We start from the raw sequence: 25,883 nt of genomic DNA, 5'->3' as shown, positions 1-25,883 counted from the left end.
CTGAGATACCCTCTGTGCAGAACATTCATGCTAGTTATTACAGCAATATTATTAATTGAACTGGTGCTCCAGAAATCATTCTGAAAGTTTTTTTTTTTTCCCCCGTATTTTCTAACAAACCTGAATGGACCCCCCCCCCACACACACACACACTCTTTACCCCACCCCATACCCTTCCTGGTGGATTTTGGAACTTTTCCTGCCAACAGGAGGTTTGGAGTCTATCCAAATAAAATCTGAGCAAGGTTTGTTTGGGGGGAGGCAGGTAAGAAACTAAATTATATACACATGGGGGTCATTATCCAATCCTCAGTGTTTTCTAAATACAAACACACAAAAACCCAGATGAGGTACACCTAGCCCATGAAGAACCTATAATAGTAACTGTGTTCTTGGGAGTGCAGGGCCACAGTTTCGTTTTATGGAAATAAACCAGAAGCTGTGGCAAGTGGCTAAGTTAGTCATATTTCTGGTGATGGAAAAGATGCCTTCAAATCTTTATTGTCAAGAATAGGCATGGTAAAATCTAGAAATAATACAAGGTAGCGATTTCAAAGAGAAAATGTAGTGAACTTCTACCATGTTCTAACAAGAACACAGATTAAGAGGCAGTCAAGCACCCAAAAATTAGAAAATGGGTGAGCTGGAAAATAAAGAGTGCAAACAAATATGTCAAAGATGACACAGCTCCAACTGAACCTTAAACTGGGCCCTGCTATTCCAAAGATAACAGTTTCATTAGTTCAGGCAAGCAGGAACTTCCTTTCAACAAAGCTGGTAAGAATTAGAGCACAACAAGACTTCCTGCTATATTTTCTTTTATCTGAACACCAACATGCCCACAAGTTCCGTCAAATATTGGTGGCTTTCCAACACTTTTGTCAGCTCTGTCTACTTTGCATATAATACAGGTTTTGTTAGCACTAATTGCTATGAACTGCAAAATGAGAACAAAAACCAATGAAATGTTGTTTCTCATTGCCACTCATCCAGAAAAACAAAAGCTTCGTTTATTTTGTCAAAAATGATAAACATTCAAAACCCTATAAGATAGGAACGCAAACAAAAATACACACAGAAATGGTTCTTTGTATTTTCATCCACCTTGCCAGAGAAATATCTCTTTTTTTTCTTTTGTCATGAGAAGAAAAAAAATGCATCTCATCAACTTTCTCTTGTCATGAAGTTCTTAACATGACTGGAAGTCACCAGCAAGGCTGGGGCTTCGCAAGTCAGCAGAGCCAACATAACTTCCAGTTGCTGCCAAAAAGGGTAACTTCACACCTCCCATGCTGCCAGCTCTCAGTCATATGCCTTCCCACTTCAGCTGCTCATCTAACTCCACAAAAACCGATGGATTAATAGCTTTATGTGAGGTAAAAATCTCATTTAGGGAGCTGGCAAGAGCCAGGAGTGGCGGAAGGAGCTCATGGCCCAGACCTGAGCAGGGCATGACTTCCCCATCGGTAGCAGTAAGCCAGAGCTCACTGTAATGCAGCTGCTATTTAAAATGTAATTTGTTCTTTTCTCATAGTTACCCACATAACTATTTCTGATTCACTGTTCAAATCCACCAGCTTTGCCAACATAGACTGCTAGGAATTATGATCTACTTACCCAGACCAGATATGTTTATCGCTTTGACAGATTTCTTCATTTTATAGAGAACAGTTCGGTCGACATCCAGCGCCTAAAACAAGAGAGAAAGAATGTGAAACAGTGGTTCAAACTCTGGTGAGTCTGTGCTCAGAAACCCTTCTGTAATTATAAAACTATCTTAATTTTATATCTGTAATTAATAAATTATTTGTCTGTCATTCCCACCCCCATCCACATAACCTATTCCAACCACCACTCCACAAAGATAAATCTTCCCTCTTTTGCTAATGATAAGCATTCCTTATATCCAGCACATAGTTTTATTGATAGCTTAAAATACCAAAATGAAAGCACTTATACAATCTTTTTCCTATGTTAAATTACTAAAGAAGCTTAAAAAAAAAATTCAATCCATTATGTGTTTTGACATTGCTGAAGAAATAAGCAATGTCACTTCCTCAGGAAGAATACTAAAAAAGGAATTTAATTTTGGTTTTCACGGATAATTTAATTAATTGCAGCCCTAGACATATGAATTTTCTGACTGCTGTGATGAACAAAATAGATTCCACATATCTCAAAAATACAATTTGGTCTTTTACACATTTTATTGCTATGAAAAGCTTTCCCCAATACAACATAAAAATTCAAGTTTAAATCCTGTCCAGAATATTCAAACACTTATTATCAATTCCATTCAAATAAAAAAAAGTGGAAGTAAACAGCCATTACTAAATTTAAGTGAAATACCGGCAAACCAAAAATGTAAAATTGTTCAGGTACAGAGAAGCAGAATTACAATTATCCAAACAAAGTTTAAAAAAGAGGGTGGGGAGGAAGGCAGAAATTGCAAGAAAAGTTAAATATGAGTTCCAGAGGTAGTGATGTCTTTAAGCTTTATGGAGGAATACTGAAAACTACAGATTATATTACATCAAGAGCTGCTTAGTACAATATATGCTAAAAGAATAAAACCCACCAAATTCATCCAGCTTTCATTCAAAATATTTCAGTAAACTGCACCAGCAAGGAATCTGACCTACTGTTGCTTTACTGTTAATCATCTGTATCAGTCAAGCAACATGTAAAAGGTAGTTACTAAGACGCTTTCTGATTATTTTAACATACTGCACAAAGATTATCAATCATATTTAAGACAGTATTCTTAAACTGAATTCGCTTAGACCACAAATACATGGGAAAAATCCTGGCAGCATTCCATGGAAACCAGAGCTACAAAATGCCTTAACATCAGCTTTAACCGTGTCAAGGTACTACTGTACCCAGTGCAAGTTTTACCTCCCGTTCACATTGGAAATATATTGGTGGGAAAAGTGCTGAGCCCTCCTTACCTGGAGGTCCTGGAATAGGTAAAAATCCCTAAGGAAGTCTATAAAAGTTACACAGAGCTTTATTCAAATCCAGATCAGTGATCTGAATTGCACCCATTAAAGCAAAGTTGTAGACATTGCAATCTCAAAGAACAATGACCAGCAGCCTGGAGGGAAATACGCCAAGCAAACTACCTCACTGGGTATAGAGGTGATCTCCAAGAACAGCCTCAGAAAAGCACCCAGCTCATCAGCTGAGTGCAGGGGAACGATAATTTCATCCCAGCCTGTATCAGAGGGCTATCACCCTCTTGGAGACCAGGGGAAAGGAAAGTCACCCATTATAAGCATTACAAATAATGTTTCAAAAGCGAAGGAGGATGGCCAGAAGGTTAAAAGTTATAGATTCAGTTCCCAGCTGAGTCTCAGATCTGTTGATAAATTATTTAATCTCTGCAACTCAGATCTGGAAATACACTGGAAAAAACAACAAAAGAGAAAATGTCTACAGGGTATTTTTTTTTCAAAAAAGAAATTTGTTTGAAGGATGATGATATAAAATGGATTACAACCCCCTCCCGAACGCTCCTGAGATACAGATGCTAGACAGACACCTTCCAAAAGCCTGCCGTAACTGTCTGCCCAAGTGGAAGGAAGGGAAGAGCTTTTCCCTCTCCCCCACCAAAGCCATCACTCCGGCTTGCCAAAACCTCTCAACCAACTCCTGCTTCCTCTGGGATTAGGGAGAAGAAAAGCAGAGGCCTAAGACACAGCGCAGCCAGGGGCCAGCACCAACACGAGCCAGGGCCACCAACGCTCCAGCGGCTGCGCATCCATCCAGTCTGCAGCTGCTTCACACAGAGATTGAGAACGAGGACCAGGGAAGAGAAAACCACAGACAGGACTGAGGACAACAGAACCACCAGACCCGAGGCTGCTACTTGATGAATGTTTTTTGGGCAGGCAAGGTAGGCTTTTTTTGGCTCCTCCCTTCTTCCCCTTCCCGCCTTTGAGTTGCGCCAGGACAAGTGGTTGTGGGGCTATGTGGTAAACCACAGCAGAGCAGTGATTTGGGTTTAAAATAACACAAGGATAAATAATTAAAAAAAAAAAGATTTAAAAAGAGTATTTTTCAGCTGGGTCAACTTTCCACTTCTGGCTACCAGGAAGCCCCCAAATACAACACAACCCCGTGGAAAGGACAACGGGAAAAGAGGAATGAACAGTAGGAGCAGCAGACACCAGTGCCCCTTCTGAGGAACAGTTCTGGGCAAGAATCAAACAAATGGAAAGAGTGAAGCCAATCCCTGTATTATCCTCTGAGTTGCACCAGCTGGTTGTTTTTTGTTGTTTTTGGTCTTTTTAATTTTACTATATTAGCCTCAATCTTTTATATATTTATGTCTCCATTATCCACAATAAAAACAGACTTCGTAAGTTGAGTTTGTCTGGAAAATGGAACCCCCTTTTTGTGGTGACAGCTGAGCATGGTTTGCAGAATGCTGCTCATCTGAAACACGCAGGGAACCACCGTGACTGAAACAGGCCAAGCGTCACTTCGAGAAGACGCTGGCTTTGTAGCTGAGGACTTGGCTCAGCTTCTGTTCAGGTAGGCGATCTTGTCCAAATCCTTGGAAAACACAGAAAAATTCTCCCATCAGCAAATTGCTTTTGTGTCAAACCAACTTGGACTTGACATGTTATTTCTTCTCTCTTCAACTAAAAAAATAAATAAAATAATTCGGGCAATAATTTGAAGTAATTTATGACTTACAGTATTCCAGGCATTTGTATTTGCATATGAAGCTTGAAAGAATACTAAAATGAACAAGTTGTCACAAAAGTAAATTATGCTTCATTCTCTAAGAATACAAGGATTTATTGCTATTAGCTGGTCTGATTAATGGTAATGGGGAAAAAAAAAACAGTGAAGACTTCAAGCTTATCTAAGAATAAAATATATACAAGAACTGTCAGATCAGTCAGAAAAAAATAAGGAGAATAGGGGGTTTTGATTTACTAGATGACTGCAAAATGACCACAAAGTACCAAGATGATACATGAGAAACAAAAATATGACTGCATAAGAAATCCCATTCACAGGAAACAAAAGTAGTTACTGCATGTTACACACTCTTTGAAATGTTCTATTAAAAAAAAAAAAGAAAGAAAGAAAAGAAACAGAACAAGTGCAAAAACGTGAGGGTCCCAAGTCTTGGTCTTACCAGCTTACATGGTTCTCTCTGAACCAATGGATATTCGATGCTGATGAACACTTAAGAAAGATTACACTTGGAAAGTGGGGAGGCAAAGCAGGTGGTGCTTCCATCTATCTAGATTGAATAAGGAATAGAATAAAAAGGTTTTCTTGCATTGCTATATTTTTGAAGTTAGATTTACTAGGCATAAGCTGCGGCAAATTTCAAGTCAGCTGGAGCATGCAGATGGCTAAAGGGAATCAGCACATGCCTGTTACACAATAAGGATTATACATACAGGAGATTTAGCTGAAATGTGGGCAAAACAAACCACCTTCCTGAAAAGAATCTCATGATGCCCAGTAACCCAAGGATGTTTGGGCCCATCTTGCCTCAGAAACTAACAGTGACCAAACATAATGGATATGTTTGGACAATATGATGCTGGTTGCCCACATCCCACACCTGCTTAGATAAATAAACCTCTGTCTGGGCAGACAGGTTATAGCCTGGTCTCTCCTGAACTGAAAAGGCTCCTAAACTCCTTGCTGGTGGTAACGAAGAGGGAAAAAAAGAAGAATCATTTAAGCTGAAACAAATATTAGGATAAGAAAAGATGAGTAAAAGCTGTATATAAATGAACTGTAGCTAAAAACTGGGAAAAACAAGTTCATTTTTGAAAAGCCTTCCTAATAAAGGATTAAAAAAGATGTAGCTATTTTTAAGGGGAACCCAAACACATTTTTGAAAGGTAATATGTTGGTGCCTATGGTGTTAAGGAAGCAGACTTGCTCCTGTAGGAAGTTTCTTCTAAACCTATGTTCTTTTGTGAAATATTTTCATAAGGCTGCATGGAAGCGTGACTCATAAAATACTGATAAGTTGAGAATCTCTAATGATGTGTTTTAGCCTTGTCTGTAGCCTAAAAATGGTGAGGAGGGCTTTGCATTGCTTGTTTTGGGTTTGAAAGAGAAACACAGAACTCCATTCACAACCACGGATTCATAAAAATTGCTCTAATACAAAACTGAAAAAAACCTTTGTTTTTAGTACTATTCTTAATATTTTCTCTCTTTTTTTCTTTGTCTTTTCTTTTAGCATTTATAAATCAATTTAAATATACCTTTATCTTATTCCAATCATCAGATGCATGAAATGAGGAAACAGCATTCTTGTAGGCACACACTACATCTACGCACACACACATGTGCCACGAGGCTTCCCTACCCCAACGTAGCTTTTTGTGCCTTCTCACCGTAGTGCCAGAAGAAGTGACATTTAAAGTGGCTTCTGATCTTGCACATTCTAGTATTTCTTTTTACTTGTCTAAAATGTCCCGTAAGCCTCTGAACCAGAAGCAAAGTAACCATGTAATTCATATGGTGGGGTCATTTTATCCAGTCATTTAATGTTTCCAGTTTTGACTCCAAAAACTGTCTCTATTGTGAGCCTGTTTATTTTGGCACTTGTTTATTTGAGCACAATCTACTCAGAGAGGCTCTATAAATTACTTACATGCTCCCACTAACTCCATTGCTGTCGAGTGCTCAGACTTCCCTCTTGCTAAAAACAGTTTCCATAAATACCTTGATAAAAACAAATTCTATATAGACAGTGCTTTAGAAAAGAAGTTACATTATTGTAGAATTGACAATAAGCACCATCAACTAAATTGCAAGTTCCAGGTTAACAGGACGTTCTTATGCCTTCTATTAAATTTTCTTTTATATGAGAAAAAACAGAATTTCTAATGCTACTTTGGGGGACCATTTTTCAGGTAAATTTATTTGTATATCAAAATCTAGATTGTGCTGCTGTTGCACATGTAGCGATCACAGAGTTCTAAGACAAATATGATCAACCTGGTGTTGGTTTTGTTCTCTTGATATTAATTTCAAAACTTATAATCCTACATTGCCATGTTTTAGAATACATGAACGTCGGAAATTAATTCTCAAACTTGGTGTGTGAATATCTAATCTCCATTTAAAAAGTATACCAGCATGATTTAGTTTGACAGCTGCTTTATGTTACAACTTACAAGCAGTACAGAGTGGAAAAGATTAAAAAAAGATATCAAAGTTTATTTGCTACAACTGAAAAATCTGATGTTTATTTGTAATTTTCATTTTTCTTGCAGTGTGCTCAAGTTTGGCCCTCTCTTCAGCTACCATACATGATCATATAAACCAGAAAAACAACTAAACTTAACCATAAAGTGTCAGTTTTTAAAAAGCTAAAATTCATATTGTCTTTTCTAGCTATTGTTACAATTATGGTACTCATTTCTTCTATACTTGAAACACATTGCTAATATATTTGACATTTTGCACAGAATTCAATTCATTTGTATTTAATACAAGTGTTAGGTATATGGAATGTTACAGGAGGAGTGCTCAGTTTCTGAGAACTGCAAAATAACAGTAGTGAAGTAAATGCACTTTGAGGCCCATATATACAGACTGTAAAATGAGGGGAAAAAAAAAAAGGAATTCAAATCATGATACAAAATTTAAGCAGCTCTGCATGCCTCACTAGAATTTAGCAACAGACATTTCAGTAATAAGCATATTTGAAAGGAGAGAAAACATACCAAAACAAACAGAAAACCCAGCTTCTTTTAAAAATGAACACTACTCTAGGGAGAGAAGGACTTGCTGAACTGCCACAGACCAGTAGCAAAGCTTTCTTCCTAATGCAAGAACGAGGTCCATTTTCACTTGCCAAAGGCCAATTTCCATTTTAACTGCTTCAAAGCTTTCTAGTCTGAACAATAGAATGTGCCAACTAATGAGAACCAAACATCTCTTAAGAGGAAGGAATCAGGCTGGGGTTACTGAAACTTTCTCAAGTACTGTTAAACATCCTAGGCCATAAACCACAGGCTCCCAGGAGCCTTAAAACAGTCTCCGTCCGTTTCCCATTGCCCACGGGATTCGAGCCCAGTGGGAAATAAGATATTCAAACACTTGATTGTTGCTTCATAAAGAAAAGATTCTCACAGCCAGTATCAACCCCCAAATCTGTATTGCCTCAATAGCTCTCTGCAATTAACGGGAGAGAAGGGGCTGGAAATGGGGTGATAAAGCAATAAATCTATCAATAAATCTGAGGCGGCCCTGTCAAACAAGTGCATTATTTGCTCTTTTCAGTCATGCACAGGGGTGGGTAGGGGAATAAACTCTTCTTTTTATTCATATATTGTATTTACTTTGGGGAGAACAAAGCAAAAAGGCAGAATTTGGATAATTAAATTGAGTAATATTGCAGATTTTGGCACCTTTTACAGAAACAAGGAGTATTGGGCAAAACAAGGAGTATCGGGCATAGCATCAACTGACAATCCAATCCTTCCACTGCTGGCAGACGCACATGGAAATGAAGAAACATGTAAACATCTTCTATGTCCAACTTACAGCAGCAGTCTGGATTTCTCTATTACACAGGTACCCTTATACCAGCGCCTTACTTCTCTGATGCCCAGAAAATAATTATTTATACAACAAGAAAAACAGCCATACTGGGTCAGACCAGCAATCCTTTTAGGCCGCTACTCTATCGCAGTAATGGCCAACACCAGATGTTTAGGGTAGCAACAAGAGAAAAAACAAAATAAACAAAAAAACCTCAAATACACTGAGTGATCCTTCTCTGGAATAATCTCCCAGCTTCAAGCAATCAGTCTCAAAAGGAAAGACTAAGAAGCCCTTCAGCAGAAAATGCCGTATGGCCCAGTGGCGAATTCCCCCGAGGCAGGAGATCCGAGCGCGCTGCCTCCGGACAAGGGAAGGATAAAAGGAAACGGCTCCGACGCGGGTGGGTTCAGGGCAGCGCTGCAGGGTGCTGGGGAAGCAGCCACGGAAGAGGGGGGAAGAAGAGGTCGTCGTCATCATCATCATCGCTCTTGAAGTCTCTTATACATTCCTCTCTCCTTATCCACACAAATTGGAAAGCTAAAATTAACTGCTTCCACATTTCTGTTTATTTGGATGGTGTTTTCGCTGAAAGTGTTTGCAGAACTGGATCTGAATTTGTGAACAGTCTCAGGGTAGCTGCTTTTTGGAGTTTTGTTTTTCCAAACAAACACTCCCTGGAACAAACACAATCACTCTGATCTACTGGGAAAAAACAAGAACTCACAACCTGCATCTTGTCAAATAAATTCTCAAGTAATTTGAAATAATCCTCAAGATAGGATCCCAAGTGTTCTTTTTTTTTTCCCCCCCTCCACACTGTACATTTATCAAAGACAAATCAAATTTAGCACATTAATTCTAGATCCAACACAAACCATGATCCTAACCTTTAAAATCAAACCTACTCCCAATTTTAGTAATTTGCTTCAAAATGTAAGGCCTGTTCAATAACCACAAATTCTTTCCTATTCTACACATTCTAGCATTTCAGGGCAAGCAACAGTGCCAGTGGCTGCTGCAAAGGTTGAACACAAATAGCAACAGTCTTTCCAAAGACAAAAGGAGGCAAGAAGAAACTCAGTCACTTGAAAAGGCTAAGGGAAGTAATCAAATAATTCCTGTGAAGAGGCAGAGCAAGAGCTGGATCTTGTGCCTAACAGGACTGCCCTCTCCTATAAGGGAACGGCAGCCAGCACTGCACACTCCCATCTTACCATCAAGCACAATCTTAGTGCCTTTCTGGTGCCTCTTCACAGCTTATTTCGCCCTTGGTGTAACTGCTCCCGTGATTCAAAAGACCAGAGATAACCACAGATGTTCGGTCTCATTTTGTTATTTTTCTATCGGAACATGAACTGTCTGCACTTCAGTTTACTTTTCTCTTGCAGAAGATAGTTGTCACCCTTCTCCAAAATCTCTTTTTCTGTCTTATCCTCTCTTCTTTACCTCTCTCCATGTATTAGCTTCTTCTCCGTTCCCAAAAACCTCTCCGGTTTCTGTCCAGTGCTCACGGGCACATTTAGAAAGAGAAGGATGCAAATGATAAAACAAAGCGCATGGGCACAGCCTGGGGCAAGGCATCCTAGATTGGGTACACTCTGGCAGAAAAAAAAAAAAAAAAAAAACACTTATTTTTGTCTAATTACTTCAGTTAGACTGTACATGTGAAGAAATGCTCCAGATTATATTCTGTAATAGCTATGACAGTTTATTTATATCAATAAGCTCTTAGGCTCGAGACCTGTCTACTTAAGGGACCGTGCAAACACAGAGACAGACATGAAATAAAAAGGATGGAGTTTATAGTAGAACTGTCTCTGCAAGTCCCTTTCTGCAAACGCATCATTTCTCCAGCATCTGGGTTTGTGGTTCTCGTGGGCACGACGCCAACGCAATCTGTTGGAACAAGCACTGGTCTAGCTGGCAGAAAAACGTAGCAAACATTTACACTCAAAACTATTGTGCACATAGCTTAGGGTATGCAGAGCAGAAAGAGCTCCTGCCAATTTGGGGAAATCTGCATTTGTAAGAAAATTTGTAAAGATGGGAGAATTTGAAACTCTTATATTGTATGCACAAGCACATCTGAACACAAGCACAATGACTTTCTATTAAAAAAAACCATAAAACTCATAATTACCAAAAAAACAACATATTTGTACTACTTTTATCAGTGAAATCTCAAACCAGAGCTTCAGAGCCTAGAAAATGTCAGTCACTAATATAAAATAAGTTAGTGTTTCTCTATATTAATCATTCAACTTCTGCATGCTTCCCTCCCTACATAAAGCTGGAAATGCAATATACACTTAACCAGGAAGGAACAAACTTTTTTTTTTAAATAAAGAAAACTTTTTACTACAAGAAGCAGATGGAGATCACTTAAAACAACACTTACATCAACTGTTTCTGAAAAACGCATATCCACCTCCTACAGTCATCTATTTTTTTGCAGAGAAATATAATCCCAGTTTTCCTTCCTTTTCATAACTACACCACCAAAATTACAGCTATTTACTTTTAAAGACAAATTGGGTGGATTTTAAATACAGCTCTCATGAGCTAAGTGACAGACTTAACACACTTATTCTTTACATTGGATCATTTTTTAAACAAAAGGTGCGTATATAAAACTCCCTTATTGATTATTTAATTCTTCTTACACTGTGCCAGTTGTGCTAACTCCTGGTACCAATATCCAGCTCCTCGCTACCACCTGCTTCAACATCCTCACAACCATAACTGTGCACCACGGAGTAGCATTTATTCCAGGCTGCACCTTTGCACTTCTGAAGATGGCTGCAGTGACGACTGGCTCACGCGGCTGAGCAAAGTTTACCATCCCTTTACCCACGCAGAAGGTGTCTCCTCCTCCATCCGCAGGGATCTTTCTCGGGAAGCAGTTTGGAGCCCAGCAGCTGGAGAGGCTGCTCAGCCACCCATGTCACACCAGGGCACGGGAATGAGTGAGGCTGCTGCCATTCCCCCATGCAGATTTCTCTATTTCTCTTTCCCCGGTATTAAATCCTCTTATGCACCACCGGAGCCAACAAGAAGCAATCTTTGCAGAACACAATGCCCTTTTATTCAGCATATGACAGGCTTTTTGGAGAGAGAATTTTTGGTTGCTTACTGGAATAATCAACAAATGAAACACTTTCCAGATACTCAAAAATCTCGTATCACAGATCTAATTTGTTTTTCCTTTTTAATCCGTCTACTTGAGCCAGATGGATACTCCAGTTGCAGTGTCTATAAAACAATGAAAACCCAAGCCATTTAGAAAGTTTTCCCTATATACAATTCAGTTTCTTTATCTTAATTATTAAAATATTTGTGCAGTGTGTACACACATCAACTGGGTGCCATAAATTGTCCTTTCCCTCCCTATACAGCATTTCCTTGAAGTATACCAAATAATTCCAGTAATTACTATCAATCAAATCACTATCAATCAAATAACTATCAAAATCTAATGAATTAACCAGGAAAATAAAAAAGCCTATAGCAATCTAGGACAATCAAACCTCAGTCCTACTAAGTCTCTGAAAACTTCTCAATAGATATAAGTAATAAAGAACATGCTTCAAGAGGCATATTCAGCATACAGGTGAAATGCTGCTTCTGAAAGGGAACAAAAGGCAGGGAAACTTTGTACAGTTCATGCTGGTCAGGGAACTTTTAGGATCTATCACCCGGCCACAACAAGGAACCACAGGGAGCCAGCCTCACGCGAGGGATTCTGGAGGAAGCAAAACAACATCCTACCAGACACAGCAGCAGCTCAAACACACACGTATTCCCACGGGAACACTGAATCAGCTGCTAAAATTAGGATAAGCAGAGGTGAATCAATATATCAGATATCACCTCCACTCTGAAAGAAATACTGTTAGAGTAAGATTTACGAGAGACATGTCTACCTATAGCAGTGGAAGCATATTACATTACTTCAGCTTAGTTTTCTTCACCGATGAGTTGCTTCTTTTGCCAATCATTTAGCTCATTTGCACTCTTAACCTTTCAGTTTCATTTGCTAGTTCTCACAGGCAAGCACAGTGCCCAATTACAACGTTTATTTTCTCCTGAAATACTGTAAAATTATTTCTGTATAGAGGCTGCAAGACCATCTCTGTGGTTTTCACTCTATGTTCTCTATCATGTAATATACTACCTTTGAAATTCTCTGCATGGTCTCTCAGTATTAATACTTTTTTTCTTCCAGTGCAAAAGTAACTGTTTGACAGCACAATTAACAGGAGCTAATGCAAATATAAGATTAGTGCACTTATCACAAACAAACATTTGATAGCAGTAGTATCCTCTTATTCCAGTTAGAAGAAACAAAGAAATTGCACTAATTCCATCTTGTTGATGCTTGGTCATGCTGTAACTACCAGTAAAAAGCTTGACTTCTCGTTGCGTAAATCCATTGTTTTCTATTTGGGAACTGGCTGCATCCAAGTTTTCACATATTATCATTTGTTTTAGGTACCCAAGCGCAAGCATCTCAAAACACCTTTATAATCTTGAAACAAGATTTTAAATTCCACTGGAATTTCACAAGATTTAACTACAGCTAATACTAACAGCTTAGGTACTCTCATCTCTAAAGTCAGCTTCTTAGGAGCAGGGTATAAGTGAATTTTAAATCATGCAGTTGTTAGTGTATGCAGTAGTAGATATAAAATATCCACTGCACCATATTTGATTTAAAAACAAGAGCTTTCCCCACAGATGACCTTTGCCAAAACACTTAAGGAGCTCAAGTACACAGAAGATGTATATAAAATGGAGTAAACAGTGCTTTCCTGTACCACAGGAGCATTAGGAAGATGAATTCATACACAATGTGACAACTGAACAGTGAAAACCACTAAACCACCTCTAACCAACTACCTAAAATTGAAGAATCCAGAGGAGCAGAACTGACTGATCAGGTCACAGCCTGTCAGTGTTTTCAGCTGTTTTCTCAAAATAAACAGGGAAAGGGGCCAGTGCCTAAAGTTCAGGAGTTGAACCTGCACCTGTGCGCAACGGAGCAGCTCATGTCCCTGCACCATCACCATCTCTCCAGTCTAGCACACAGGAGGAACAGACTGCAAAGAGGGAAGAGAAAAGCACGTTTTATCCACAACCGCAGCCCCTAAGCAGAGCAGTGAATGAAACCAGACAAAAAGCCGCTTACAAAAGATTTACTACTTCATTGCTTCCTTCATGGTGCTCCCTGCAGCAGAGCTAGTGTCTACACAGAGCTCAGGAGGTGGGAGGACTCCGCTGTTATTTTCTTGTTGTTGTGCAACACACACCTACAGCTCTGTAAAACACACAAGTGATGAAAAATCCAGGCTCTGCAAGGCTGCTGCATGCTCTGTGTGCAACAGCAGAGCAGGGGTAAGGAAATTCCCACTTTTATTCCTTCAGTCAAGGAGTAATCCTGTTTGATTGAAGGGGCTTAAATGATTAGTAAATGCATTTGTTTCCAAGCTGCTTTCTCTAAAATACAGTTTTGTTTTGTTTTTTTTTTTTAATTGCATTTCCTAGGAAAGACATTTTTCACCATCAAAGTCCCTAAAAGATGAAGCATGAAAAAATAACCCATATTTTCAGTACTTCTTTCATTTTTCTATACGATTTCTAAATGGCGGGGGGAAGCTTCCAGGAACACAGAAGTAATTTGTTCTGCTCTAATCACTTCAGCTGTTTTGATGTATCTACACACATACTTACCATAATGCCTAGACAGAATTATAGATTTCAGACTAGCACTACATTGATAATCTGATCTTTTATCACAGAGAGCAGAGTGGCCTACAAACAGCAGGTGGTTCTATAGAGCACATTGTTCCCAGAAAATAAGGAGTAGAGTTTCAGTCTTCCCCCTCCATTCTTGGAGCTTTTCTTGGTATAGAGAGTCAAATGTTTCATGTTAATTTTTACAGCTGCCTATTAAAGAATATACTTGAAAGAAACACACTTCACAGCACAAATATGTTGCTTCCATAGTAAATATTTTGGGGGAAAGAGTAAATACATACCAAGAAGCACATTTTTCAGATTCTGTCCAACACCTCCTCACTTGAGAACAAAGCCTACCCCTCTGGATTAACTGGGCTAAATGACATTGCCCAAGCTTTCTCCTGCAAAGCTGCATTACTTGGGAGAACAAAGCCACTCAATTTGGAGCTGGATCTCAGTCCTTCCATCAACAAATTCTCACTCAAAGTAAATCTGGTTTCTCTTCCCAGAGTTAATTTTGAGATATGTACAACAGCTATTAAAGCCTGCACAGCACTTGGTCCCCCCCGCCCCAGATATAATATGCAGAATGCTTCACTCTCCCATTTAAACTATAAATTGGGATGCAGCCATAGGATCAGCTCTACTTTCCTCTGCTGCCCTTCTCTGCACTGTCTGCCCCTTGCAGATCCCCTTAGCCACCAGTCTTTCCTTGAGGCATTTCCAACCTATTTCCTGCATAAACACTGCCTCCTTTTCCCTACCCTTGCAGTTCCTGTTGACTCGTAGGCCCAAGAACTTCCTAAGACTTCTGACACATTTCCCTAGGCCCTTCTTTATGCTTCTCCCTACTTGTCAAATCCCAACTCTCACTTTCTCATGTACTAGGACAGTCCTTAAGCCTCTGGGTGACTCCCTGACTGCTCCCCGTTTGGCTTTAACGCTTACTTTTCTTTTTTTTGACCAACCCTCATATTACCTTGCACATCTCGAGTATTTATTACTTTTCACATCCATTTACTTGCATTTTCCCCTTCTTTTGTTTCCTAGACCAATTTACTCACCCACTTAATCCTTAGATTATCATGCAATCATGAGTGAAGTCTGAACTGAGGATAAAGAAGCTGGCAGTCACCTTAATAAGAAGAAAACCTCACATTTGACAGCAGAAACTATTCCAAGTCTTATGTCTCTGTCCTCACCAGAAGCAAGAGCAGACAGCATGACCATTTTGGATATCAGTTTGGGTACACTGCTAACAAATGTGAGGCTGAAGGGGGAAAAGGACAGGAAAAAAGAAAAGAAAAACCCAACCATAAGCTTGCAATAAAATCAATAGTTATTAATATTAGACTTCTGTTTGTCCCATAGTTTGATCCACGTTTTTCAGCTAGGTTAAAAAAAATAATAATAGCCTATCTCAGCTAAAATGCACTCAACCAGGTATTTTAACTTTACATGAACTCGAGGTATAATCACCCACTGCAGCTTTACCAGCTGGTTCTCAGCAACTGCTTTCAGTAAGAAATTGGCAGCACCAGGGAAAGAGTAAACAGAGAACTACAAAATTGTATCTAGAACGCAAGAAATACCAAAGAAAAAAGTTTAAAGAATCAAAGCACTACATAAAGGAAAATAATCTTTAAGATCAGACATTACACTTCAAGCTTTTATAAAAGTCTTTTTAAGAGATTTATACCCCCCAAAAATATTTTCACTGGCTCTCCGATGATGATCGGCACCAACACTGTTAATTTCTGTTGCATTCTCCTAGTCAATACCAAAAGGCAGAAAAACCCTTCCTTCACAAGTTCTTCCTAGGTGAAGTTTCTTCACATCCAACTCCACTGCAGCTTCATAAAATTAAAGCCAACATGAAAGAACCTGGGTGTTTCTGCTAACGGAGAAGGCGCTCGTTCCTCTTTTCTCATGACTGCACATTTCTTTGGTGAGATTTTGCCAGCAGAAAAGATGGAGCTTTACCATTTTCTCCTTCATGTTGTTTCTAGGAACCGGTTTTAAAATATATTTGGAAAAAAATTCACACATATCCTATTTCTTGAACATGCGTAGTTTACATTCCCATCTTTAACATAGAGTATACAAATGTTATACATTTATGTGTTATATACATTTGTGGTATACAAATACAATAAAGCTAAATGGCTTTACTTTAGATTTTCATCTCTTTCTCATATGAATCTAAAAATCCACTAAATGCCTCATCTCAGTCTTTCCAACAAAACAAAGTAGAAATAATGTACATCAGATTAGGGATTAATAGAATTAAAGTACTATGGAATATGTTTTGTTTTTTAATTACATGAACACAAGTAACAAAATCTCTACCTACGGGAAACATCAGGCTACTTTAAGACAGTTTCAGGTACTTAAAACTTTGCTGGCATGACTCAGGTAGAGGAAATTGTCTCTGCTAAGTGTTTTCTTCGGTGAGAAGGTAAAATGTTTTATTTCTGAGAATGTTTTATATCACAGCTCATTCTTTAGCATGTGTTAAATATGTGTGTGTGTATATATATATATATATATATATGTCTATTCAAAGCATAACCAGAAGTAGAACAGGCTACACAAACAACACTAATTCTAAACCCCAAGGATCTGTTTGCTCCATCAGTCTTTTAATGATTTTTGTTGCCACTACCTAGGCACTAAAAATACACCCATTACAATCATAGATTATTTAAAACGTGTCATTTTCCATAATGCTACCATGAATTAATTCTAAACTAATGCTGAATGATTTGTACTTTCTTCTTTCCATCAGAAAATATGTTGTCTCCAGACAGATTAATACAGGCAGTATTCAACATCAGTCCCCTGACAATTAATGTTTTAAGTTTCTAGACCTTGACTATAGCAGCAGTACTTAAACACATGCAGCACTGCATTAAGTCTGGCTCTTATCCACTACAAAATCTCCATGACTCAGGCAATAAAACCTTCTTGCAGGACAATGACAGTTGCTGCAAGTACACGTTTGCAACATTTTCCAAACATGTTTGCAAGCAGGAAGAGGAGCTGGTTACTTCACTTGCGTGCCACTTGTGGAGGGATATTTGCAACCTTTGGGTAAGAATATCTCTTGCTCTCAATTAGCAGCCTGATAATTTAGCTCTGCATTTTTCATGTTACAGTCATTCCTATTAGCTCTAATTGCTTCTCTTTTCATCCCAACTTTCTTATCTCTCTCTGCTCAAGTCAGATGTTGTCCTAGCCTCAGAGGATTTATTAGGAGTATTCACTAGTTAACATCCTTGTTTTATTAGAATGATGGGAAATAATCAATCCCAATGGGGCTTTCAGGTCAGTTTGGTTCATAGCTTTGCTTACTCCTATTTCTGCACCCAGTATTCACTGCCTTCTCTTCCTCACTTCAGGCTCAAAAGCTGCAGCCAAGCACTCACTCAGATTTGGCAACCCTCACGTTACCTTAAATATTATTACATTCTACCTACTATCCTCGCCTTTTCTCCTCACATCTCTCCTGTTGCTAAAGAAGGTCTGTGTTTTCTTGATATCTATTCCCACATCTAACTCAAGCCAACTTTCACAAATTTGCCCTTCATCTTTACTCAGGAGGGAAAAAAAAAAAAAAAAAAAAGTAGTAATGACTTGGCCTTTTCTTTCCCAGGATTTAATAGATCCCGTTAATTTGTGATAAGCTTTTTTTGGTCTTTCTCATTCACCCACAGCTGTTTGCCATAATTTTCCCCTTCTTTGGGACAGTGATTGCTGAACATTCTTCACACTCACATCCATTAACTCTGCTGACTTCACCACTTCTCAGTTTAATGACTTTTTCTATAGGTAAAACCTTATTTTAAAATAATTGCTTTGTTTTGCTTCTATTTAATACACAAAGAATCAAGCCCAAACCACCCAAACTACAGTTCACTTGTTTCTAGTCCTATTCATCACCGCCTTTAAACCAATGACTCCCAAGTTACTGTGTCCTGCTCCTACATGCTTTCTTCTGTAAAAATGAAAATCGTGGTCTGGCTTCCATAGCCACAGGTGACCGACCATAAAGTGGCTGAAACCCAGGTCTTATTTCCCCCTCACACACGTACACTCTTCCTGCATGCCTAGAATGCCAGCAGCCAGCTCACTTTGCAAGACAACAGCCAACAGCTTCTCTTGAACTGAAATCTGTCATTCCTTCTACATCCTATCTGCCTAACAAAGCTAAGGTTTTGTTATCCATGATCTCATCCTAATTTTAATTATTGCAACACTCTGGCTTTGATAATCAGTATTGCTCACTCATATCCATTCATGACACTACTGAAAAAATATTTGTCTTTTATGCAATGCACCCCTCTGCATACTTGTAACATCACTTTCTCTTTTCCATACAATACAGGACAAGGATTTTCAATTCTAATGCTTATAGACAGGCCAATACCATCATCTCTTGCTCATGCACAACTCCTGCTCCCTCTAGTCAGGGTCTTGCTCTAGCCACTAACTCCCACTAGCTTATTTTTTGTTTCAAACCTTCATGTTTGCTTATCAACACTTAGAAGGATATTTTTGTTACTTTTGCAGAAGCTACAAACTTTCCTGTGCTATAGCGATCACTAAGCATGGAAGGGGAAGGAGAGGAAGGGCAGAAGATATCCCCACGACAGGAGAAACAGCAGAAAGACTTCACACAGATACCGCCTCCCCTCTTCCTTCTTCCCCTCTACTTTTCTCCCTGTCACCCGGGGAAGGCCCTTCTCTAACAGCTCCCTGCAAGATACAGCACTTGCCTGGAGCCAGCGGGGCTCCTGCCTCTTGGCCACCGCAGAGGAGCTGTGCTCAGGGAAGCCCTAGGACCATGGACAGGGCTGCGCTGCTCTCCAGGGCCTGTCCTGGCAGGGGGGCAAGGCTGGGGGCCCCCCGGAGCCAGGCAGAGACCGACAGCTGCTGCAGCGAGAGGAGAGCTGGTGCGAGACACCGCACAGGGACGTCCCGCCAAGACCTAGTGCAAGAGATAGGAAAGCTGACCCAGACGTGGCTAGACCTGGCTTTCCAGGAGCTGCTGGTGCAGGAATCACATGTTTGGGGGCAATGGGACTGGCAAAGATGCAGGTTCCTAGAGCGAGGCTCAGAGGCTGGAGTGCAGGAGCCGAAAATGCCTGTGCACATGCACACAACCAGGTGCACATTAGAAATGAAAGTCGAGAGCTGATCTATAATGTTTAAGAACCGCTAGGATAACGCATACGAACAAACAAAACACACTTCACTGTGGTTAAGCTATTAACACACTACACCAGTCAAGCGCACCCAGCTTCCTCGTGTTCCTCCACGTCGCTTCCTCTTGTTTGTTACCTAGACCAAAACGGCTTCGGAGAAGGGCTTACACTTTTGTCTGGTGACTGCAGACACAATAAGGGCCTCACCTTTACTTAGCATTGCTGTGTGCCATGGTACACGGAGACCAGCATGAGAACAAGAAAAAGGAAGCAAATTTGGGTTCGCCTACTTCTTCACCTTCTCTCACATTAAGCATCAGCAAGAAGAACCCGAAATCAAGATCCGCTCATTCTGAGAAATGCCACAGCACTAGATGAAGAAATCGAAAGACAAAAGCCAGTAAAAAAACTTTGGATATATGTATATTTTCCACTTCTCTTCCTACTGGAGATAAAAGCACTTGATATTAGGAAGAGAATGCATCTTTTGATGAACCAAGGCAGGCTGCACAAAAATCTACTTATGCAACTTGAAATTGTTTTAAATGGCACATTGTCTGCAGCTTAAATGTTCATGGTTTAAATTTTTACTTTAAAATCAGCGTATAGTTCCATTTGAAGAACTACAATTTAGCTCTAACATTCTGGCAGCTTCCATCTGCTAAACCAGCAAGAAAAGTCACATGTTGCACTTTGAAATCATGATCCCACTTGCGCCATGATGACTTTTCCAGACAACTCTTTGGATGCTGATGACAGAGAATCATGACTTCAGAAAGGAAGCAGAAGTGGAACAAGAAAAAAAAACTAAAAACGTTGTATTTATGAAATTGTATTCAGTAATAAGAGAAGTGTGCAAGTCTGTTCTAGAAAGGCTATCTTATAGTGTCTACAAAGATGTATTTTATTATAAGGAAATATGCAAATAATAGTAGTCAGTTTTCTAAAACACACTATTACATATGCCATTCCTTCTGTTTCTCTACAAGGAAAAAAAGGAAAAAAAATATTTTCTTCGTTGAGCTTTCTTGAAGACCTAACAGGGAAAGTGTAAGGTTTGAAAACATGCAGCATACGCATGCATTCAATTCCACATTTTCTGATCCTACCAAGTTTACCCTCATTATCCTACCTTTTATCCTCATTAAATATGCAGAGCCAAAATGAACCAGAAAGAATTAAATAATCCTAACGTACAAAAAGGAATGGAATCCAACAAGCATCAATCCCATATGTGTTCCCAAGCCTGCTGAGAGCAATGCAGTTACCTTACACGGTGAGAGCTTATTATCAATCCTGATACAAAACCTGTATAGCACTATAAGTGACAAGAAAAGAATGTGATACTTAAATGATCTGTTATTTTCCTAGGAAAGGAAATTCCGGAAGAAATATTTTCAACTGTATGAAGACAGAAACACTGAGATGCAGGAATCGTGGAATAGACACTATAGAGGAGAGTTAACTAGTGACCCCAAATTACAGATTATGGGTTTAACGTTAATCTCTTAGATTTTACAGAAATTCCTGGAGAGTAGATTCTAAATAAATCACAAACAGTTAAAATATATAATACATAAATAATAAATCCAAAGAAGTAACAGTCTTGGCTTCCACCCTACTACTTTTTTTGCCTACGTTTGCTGGGTTACTTTGTTATACATCTTTCTACCACACATTCATCCTGCCTACTTCCTGTCATTATACTCATCACAGCAGCAAGTATTATTATACTGTTCTTTACTCAGCAATCTATTAAACTTCTCTCATTTTTTCTAACCACTTTTCCTTATAGCGAAATCCGTGCATGCAGTAACATTTTGGCAGGTGGAGTTTGAGGATTGACTTTTACTGAAAAAGTCTTCCAAGCCTGGCTTGTCCACTGCTCTATCTGTATCGTTGCATGCAGATAGAACAGCTCCTATCCCACCCCCTTCTTCATCCAGAGTACTGCACCATGACAAACAGGTAGGACAGAGATAAATATTGAAGATTTTTACAAGCTTAAACACCATTTTTTACTGTAAAAGTTCACTCATGCAGCAGAAAAATGTGGCACACTTGGATTCTGCTCATTAAATCATCATATCAGATAACAACTTCCAAAAATCTTTAATGCTCATAGTTATGAGGACCTTTTGCTGGCTTCATTAGAGTTCAGAGGTCATTTTATTTAACCCAGAGCACTTAAATAAGAGAGAAGTATACGTTCTAATAGTAGTAGTAAAACCATATTTGTACTTATATGTAGCTTAAGAACAGTCACTACACATTGTAAGACCATGCAATAATAAAAGGACCTTTAACAGAAATATCAAACTAAAACACACTGCATTTGTAAAACTAGATTACTGATTTCAAACAGCTCCTCCCCCAGTCATGTGACCATGCTCTGGACTGTATCAATTAAAACTTGTTTAATCTTAGTCACTATCACGTACACAAGGATTAAACTGTAACCTGCAAGGACTTGGGATATAATATTTACTTATAATTTGATTTCAGTAAAAGCTACAGAGTCCTAGAATTCTGCTATGCAACATGATAATCTGATGAGAGTACAGAATCTACATTATTACTTCTCTTCTGAAATCACTTTCTGTTCCAGGAGCACACCTTTCCTAATCCCTTTTCCAAGGGCAAACTCCTCTTTCTCCAAGTGTTTGAATAGATACCAGTTCCACAGCAATCCGTGATCCCAAAGGCCATCACAAACTGCCTTTAATTGTTCTATACAATCACATAGAACAGTAAAACTCAGTGTTCTCAACTGATGCTAAAATCAATGAAACTTGCAACTGACGGAGGTCAGTGAATCCAAATTCAGCAAACACCGATTTAGAGCAATTCCATTGCCTTCAGAGACACAACTAGTAAATTATACATACATAATTGTCCAGCATCTTATTGATTTATTCAGTTAACAAGCCTTTTCCATTCCATCACTGAAAGTAAGGTCTCATTAACTAAACTTTTAAGAAGCTATTTGATACCTGCTAACTTACTAAGGCAAAATTGCAAAACTGGTAGCCAGGAGTGTTAACATGAAGTGTAACACATTTCCCATTAGGATCTGGAAAGAGAGAGCTGTGTTTGCACAAAGCTGAGCTCAAGCTTAACAAGTCACACTAAATTCCATGTCTTTGCACTGTCTCCTCCGGGCTCTGCTTCCAAGGGAGCACAGGGCTTGGGTGACTGAGGCTCCTTCATGTGCTCACGGGGTACTGCAGGCAAAAGCACAGGCCACTGCAGAACCAGTTTTCCTGGGAAAAGCAGCTAAGAGACATCCACAAAGAAACACTATTAACTGTTTTTTTTTGTTGTTGTTTAATATCCTGGATAATGAAAATTTGACTGTGTTCAGTTAATAAACTAGCTCTTTAATGTCCACTTGTTAAGAATCATTCCATATGCAAAGCCTATAGTTTACAAGGTTTCAGACTTAACTATTTTGAAGAACACATTCCTAACTCTTACACCATCAGATTTCCCCGTTTTTAGAACCATACTGTGCACTGCAACTGAATAAATAGCACACACTGAAAACAGATGTTGCATAGTACCATGATACTGGAAATGCAATAAATAAATAAATAAATCTTTGTATTATGCATACTTTGCTAAGTCTTAATTCACAACAAGCTGATAAATTTCCTGATAAATTTCTGCCAGGCCTTAAACTCAGCACTGACTTCTCTATCGCACAATTTACAAACAGCTTCTTAATCAAATGACCACATTTAACCCCAAAAAACAGGCAGGTCATGTTAAAGGACCTAAGTATTTCCAAACTGAATTAGTGCAAGTCAAAGTAAATCTCACAGTTTTGAAACCACGAAAATTTGTTGTTGTATTTGATAACACCAGAAGAAAAGCGAGTTGTTATTTTAATAAACACTTTAGGACAGCAGCATAAACAGGCAGTGACTGCTCATATTTTGCCAAAAGGGCTGGAAAGATCAATACTATTAGGGACTATTGCCAGTGCAACCTCCCATCTGCTGCCTCGCAAAATTTACTTAGATCTGTAAGACACTAGGCACATTCATTAAGATCATTATCACAGAAGAGAAATTTTTTATCTAAGCTAGTAGACAGTGTCTAATATCCAAAATATGCAGAGACACAAACTGAGATTTAACATACTGATCAAACTGCTTTAAAATCAAACAGCAGTGTATCAGTTATGTGACAAAAAAATCAAATACCAAGGAGACAGATTAAATAAGGAATCCATTGTACTCTGACTTTTAAACGCACGTATTTCTCCTAACGTGAAAAAAGTTTTCAAGAACATAATTGACAACTTTGAACCCTAAAAAAAAAAAATTAAAAATATATAAAAGAATTAAAGACTTTTGGCGTGTTTTTTTTTCTGAGAACTGGCCTGAGATGCTTGCAGTCACATAGGTTTAGACACATAGGTTTAGACACATAGGTTTAGAAACGAAATCTTATGAGAAAGACCAAATTTCATGATACTTGCAAAAGAATAATAATAAATCTGGCAAAACCGCTTTTGACCTATGCCCAACTTCTTATATCAGCTTTAATTTTGTGCCAATCAACTTTCGGTGACTTTATCTTACAGCTAGAATGATTCAGTGTTATAAATATTCTTCAGGAAAAGGTTACCTTTGATACGGAACTGTTGATCTAAAGACCATTAGGATAATAAGGTATAATTAAATCCAGGCATTTATGTGCAAGCTTGCATGGAAGAAAATTACCTCAGGAACAAAACAGTAATTCCTTCTGTGCAGATTATTTTGAATGCAACCCCTTGCTTTAGTGGTTTAGTGAACTGGCAAAACAGGAAAATCTTGAAGAGGGTGCTCAAACACCTAACCTGGGTTTTGTTCACTTAAGAATCATTAATAATCCATTGCTGGTGGCATTTCTTTTGTAAGGAGGGACACCGCCTACTGACAGGATGCTCTTTTTTCGCTGAAGAGGCTCGGATAAATGTTCTTACTGCAACACAGACCGGCCCAACGCACGCCGCAAGAACTGATGTAACAGGTAGATGGAGCAAATTAATCTCCATCACGAGCAAGATTCCCCCTCCCACAAGTTTCCTCGGGGAGGCTGCAGGAGGCACCGGGATACACAGACGCTTTTCATTTCGGCGTGCGCAGACGACGCGCGTGAGGAATGTGCTCTAACTGTGTTCAGACCTGTCGCCCATTTCCGTCTCAGTGGAAACAGGAGGGAAAGGGGCTCTCCCCGCGGGGGCCGTTACCCTCTCAGCTGTGCAAGGACACGCTGCAAACAGCTCTAAGGAGAAAACAACCAAGGAAAAGAAGCAGCTCCCCTTCCGGAGACAAAAGCAGCTCGCACGAAGTATGCGCGAGGCTGCAGGTTGTCTGAAGAAAAAAAAAAATGAAATTAAATAAAGAGGGGGAGCAAACTCCAGCGTGCGGAGGGTTGCGGAGGGCGGCCCTGCCCTGCCGGGGGCTGCGTGTTCCCAGCGCAGGGGGCTCCCGGGGGGCTGCCTCAAACACATGGCGCGGGGAGGAGGAGGGTGTTTAAATCTCAGCGTGCGGTGAGCGCCAGGGAGGCGAAACCCACCTGAGCCGGGGGCCAAACACACACCTGGGGGAGGAGGAGGAGGAGGCCACTGCAGCCCCCGTGGGCGCGGGCTGAAGGCGCCGCAGGTGCCGCCGTGAAGGACGGGGCGGCTGCCGCGTCCACCCGCCCTCCCCACGGGGAGAACCGACACCCCGGGCGCCAGGAGGGGGCTGCAAGGGGGCCCCGGAGCGCAGCGGCTGCGGCCGAGGGGGCGAGCGGAGCCGCGGCGCTCCGGCCCTTCCCCCCGCCTTTCTTCTCCTCCTCGTCCTCGTCCTCGCCGCGGCGGGCGAGCCCCGCTCCCTCCCGGGGCGCTGCTCGGGGCCGGGCGGGCGCCCGGAGCGCCCTGCTCCCCCCGCCCGCGCTCACCTCCTCGATGGCCGCCACCGTGTTCCTGCACTGGGCCATGCGCGTGGTGAAGTTGGAGGCGGTGGGCGACTTGTAATCCTCATTGGTCTCGGACACGAATTCCGACACGGAGATCTGGTCCGGCATGGCGGGGCGGGGATGTGCGGGCCGAGGGGAGGGCACGGGGCACCGGGGGGAGAGGCGGGCGGCTCCGGGGGAGGGGAGGGCCCGGGGGGGAGCGCTCCCCCCTCACATCGCTCGGCAACCGGCGGCGGCGGCAGCGCCCTCCTCGCAGCCCCGCCGTCTGGAGCGGCGGCCGCGGCCCTCCTCCTCCTCCGCACAAGGAAATTCCCCGCACCCACCCGCCTCCGCCCCGCGCTCGCGCAGCACCGGGGCCGGGCACACGCCCAGCGGCGGCGGCGAGTCCCTCCGCCCGCCCTCACGCACACGGGGAGCGGGGCGGGCCCGGGCGCCGCC

The 25,883-nt window shown here is 40.5% G+C and overlaps 1 protein-coding gene across 1 annotated transcript in view; it reads right to left on the bottom strand.

The window, feature by feature from the left end:
* Positions 1-25,586, bottom strand: part of ASAP2 (ArfGAP with SH3 domain, ankyrin repeat and PH domain 2) — an 80,368-nt gene extending 54,782 nt beyond the window's left edge. The window contains exons 1-2 of the mRNA XM_088533526.1: positions 25,428-25,586; positions 1,618-1,690 (exon numbers count right to left, since the gene is read on the bottom strand). Coding sequence (XP_088389652.1) covers positions 1,618-1,690; positions 25,428-25,553 — 199 coding nt within the window. The 5' untranslated portion in view covers positions 25,554-25,586. The remainder of the gene's footprint in view (positions 1-1,617; positions 1,691-25,427) is intronic.
* Between the last annotated feature and the right edge of the window lie 297 nt (positions 25,587-25,883).

Source organism: Tinamus guttatus, unplaced genomic scaffold (assembly GCF_059628265.1).
Source record: "Tinamus guttatus ecotype Peru unplaced genomic scaffold, ASM5962826v1 Tinamus_guttatus_pri_ptg000508l, whole genome shotgun sequence".
Classification (NCBI taxonomy): Eukaryota; Metazoa; Chordata; class Aves; order Tinamiformes; family Tinamidae; genus Tinamus; species Tinamus guttatus.
Note: the sequence above shows the minus strand (reverse complement) of the source record. Positions and strands in the feature narration are given on the sequence as shown.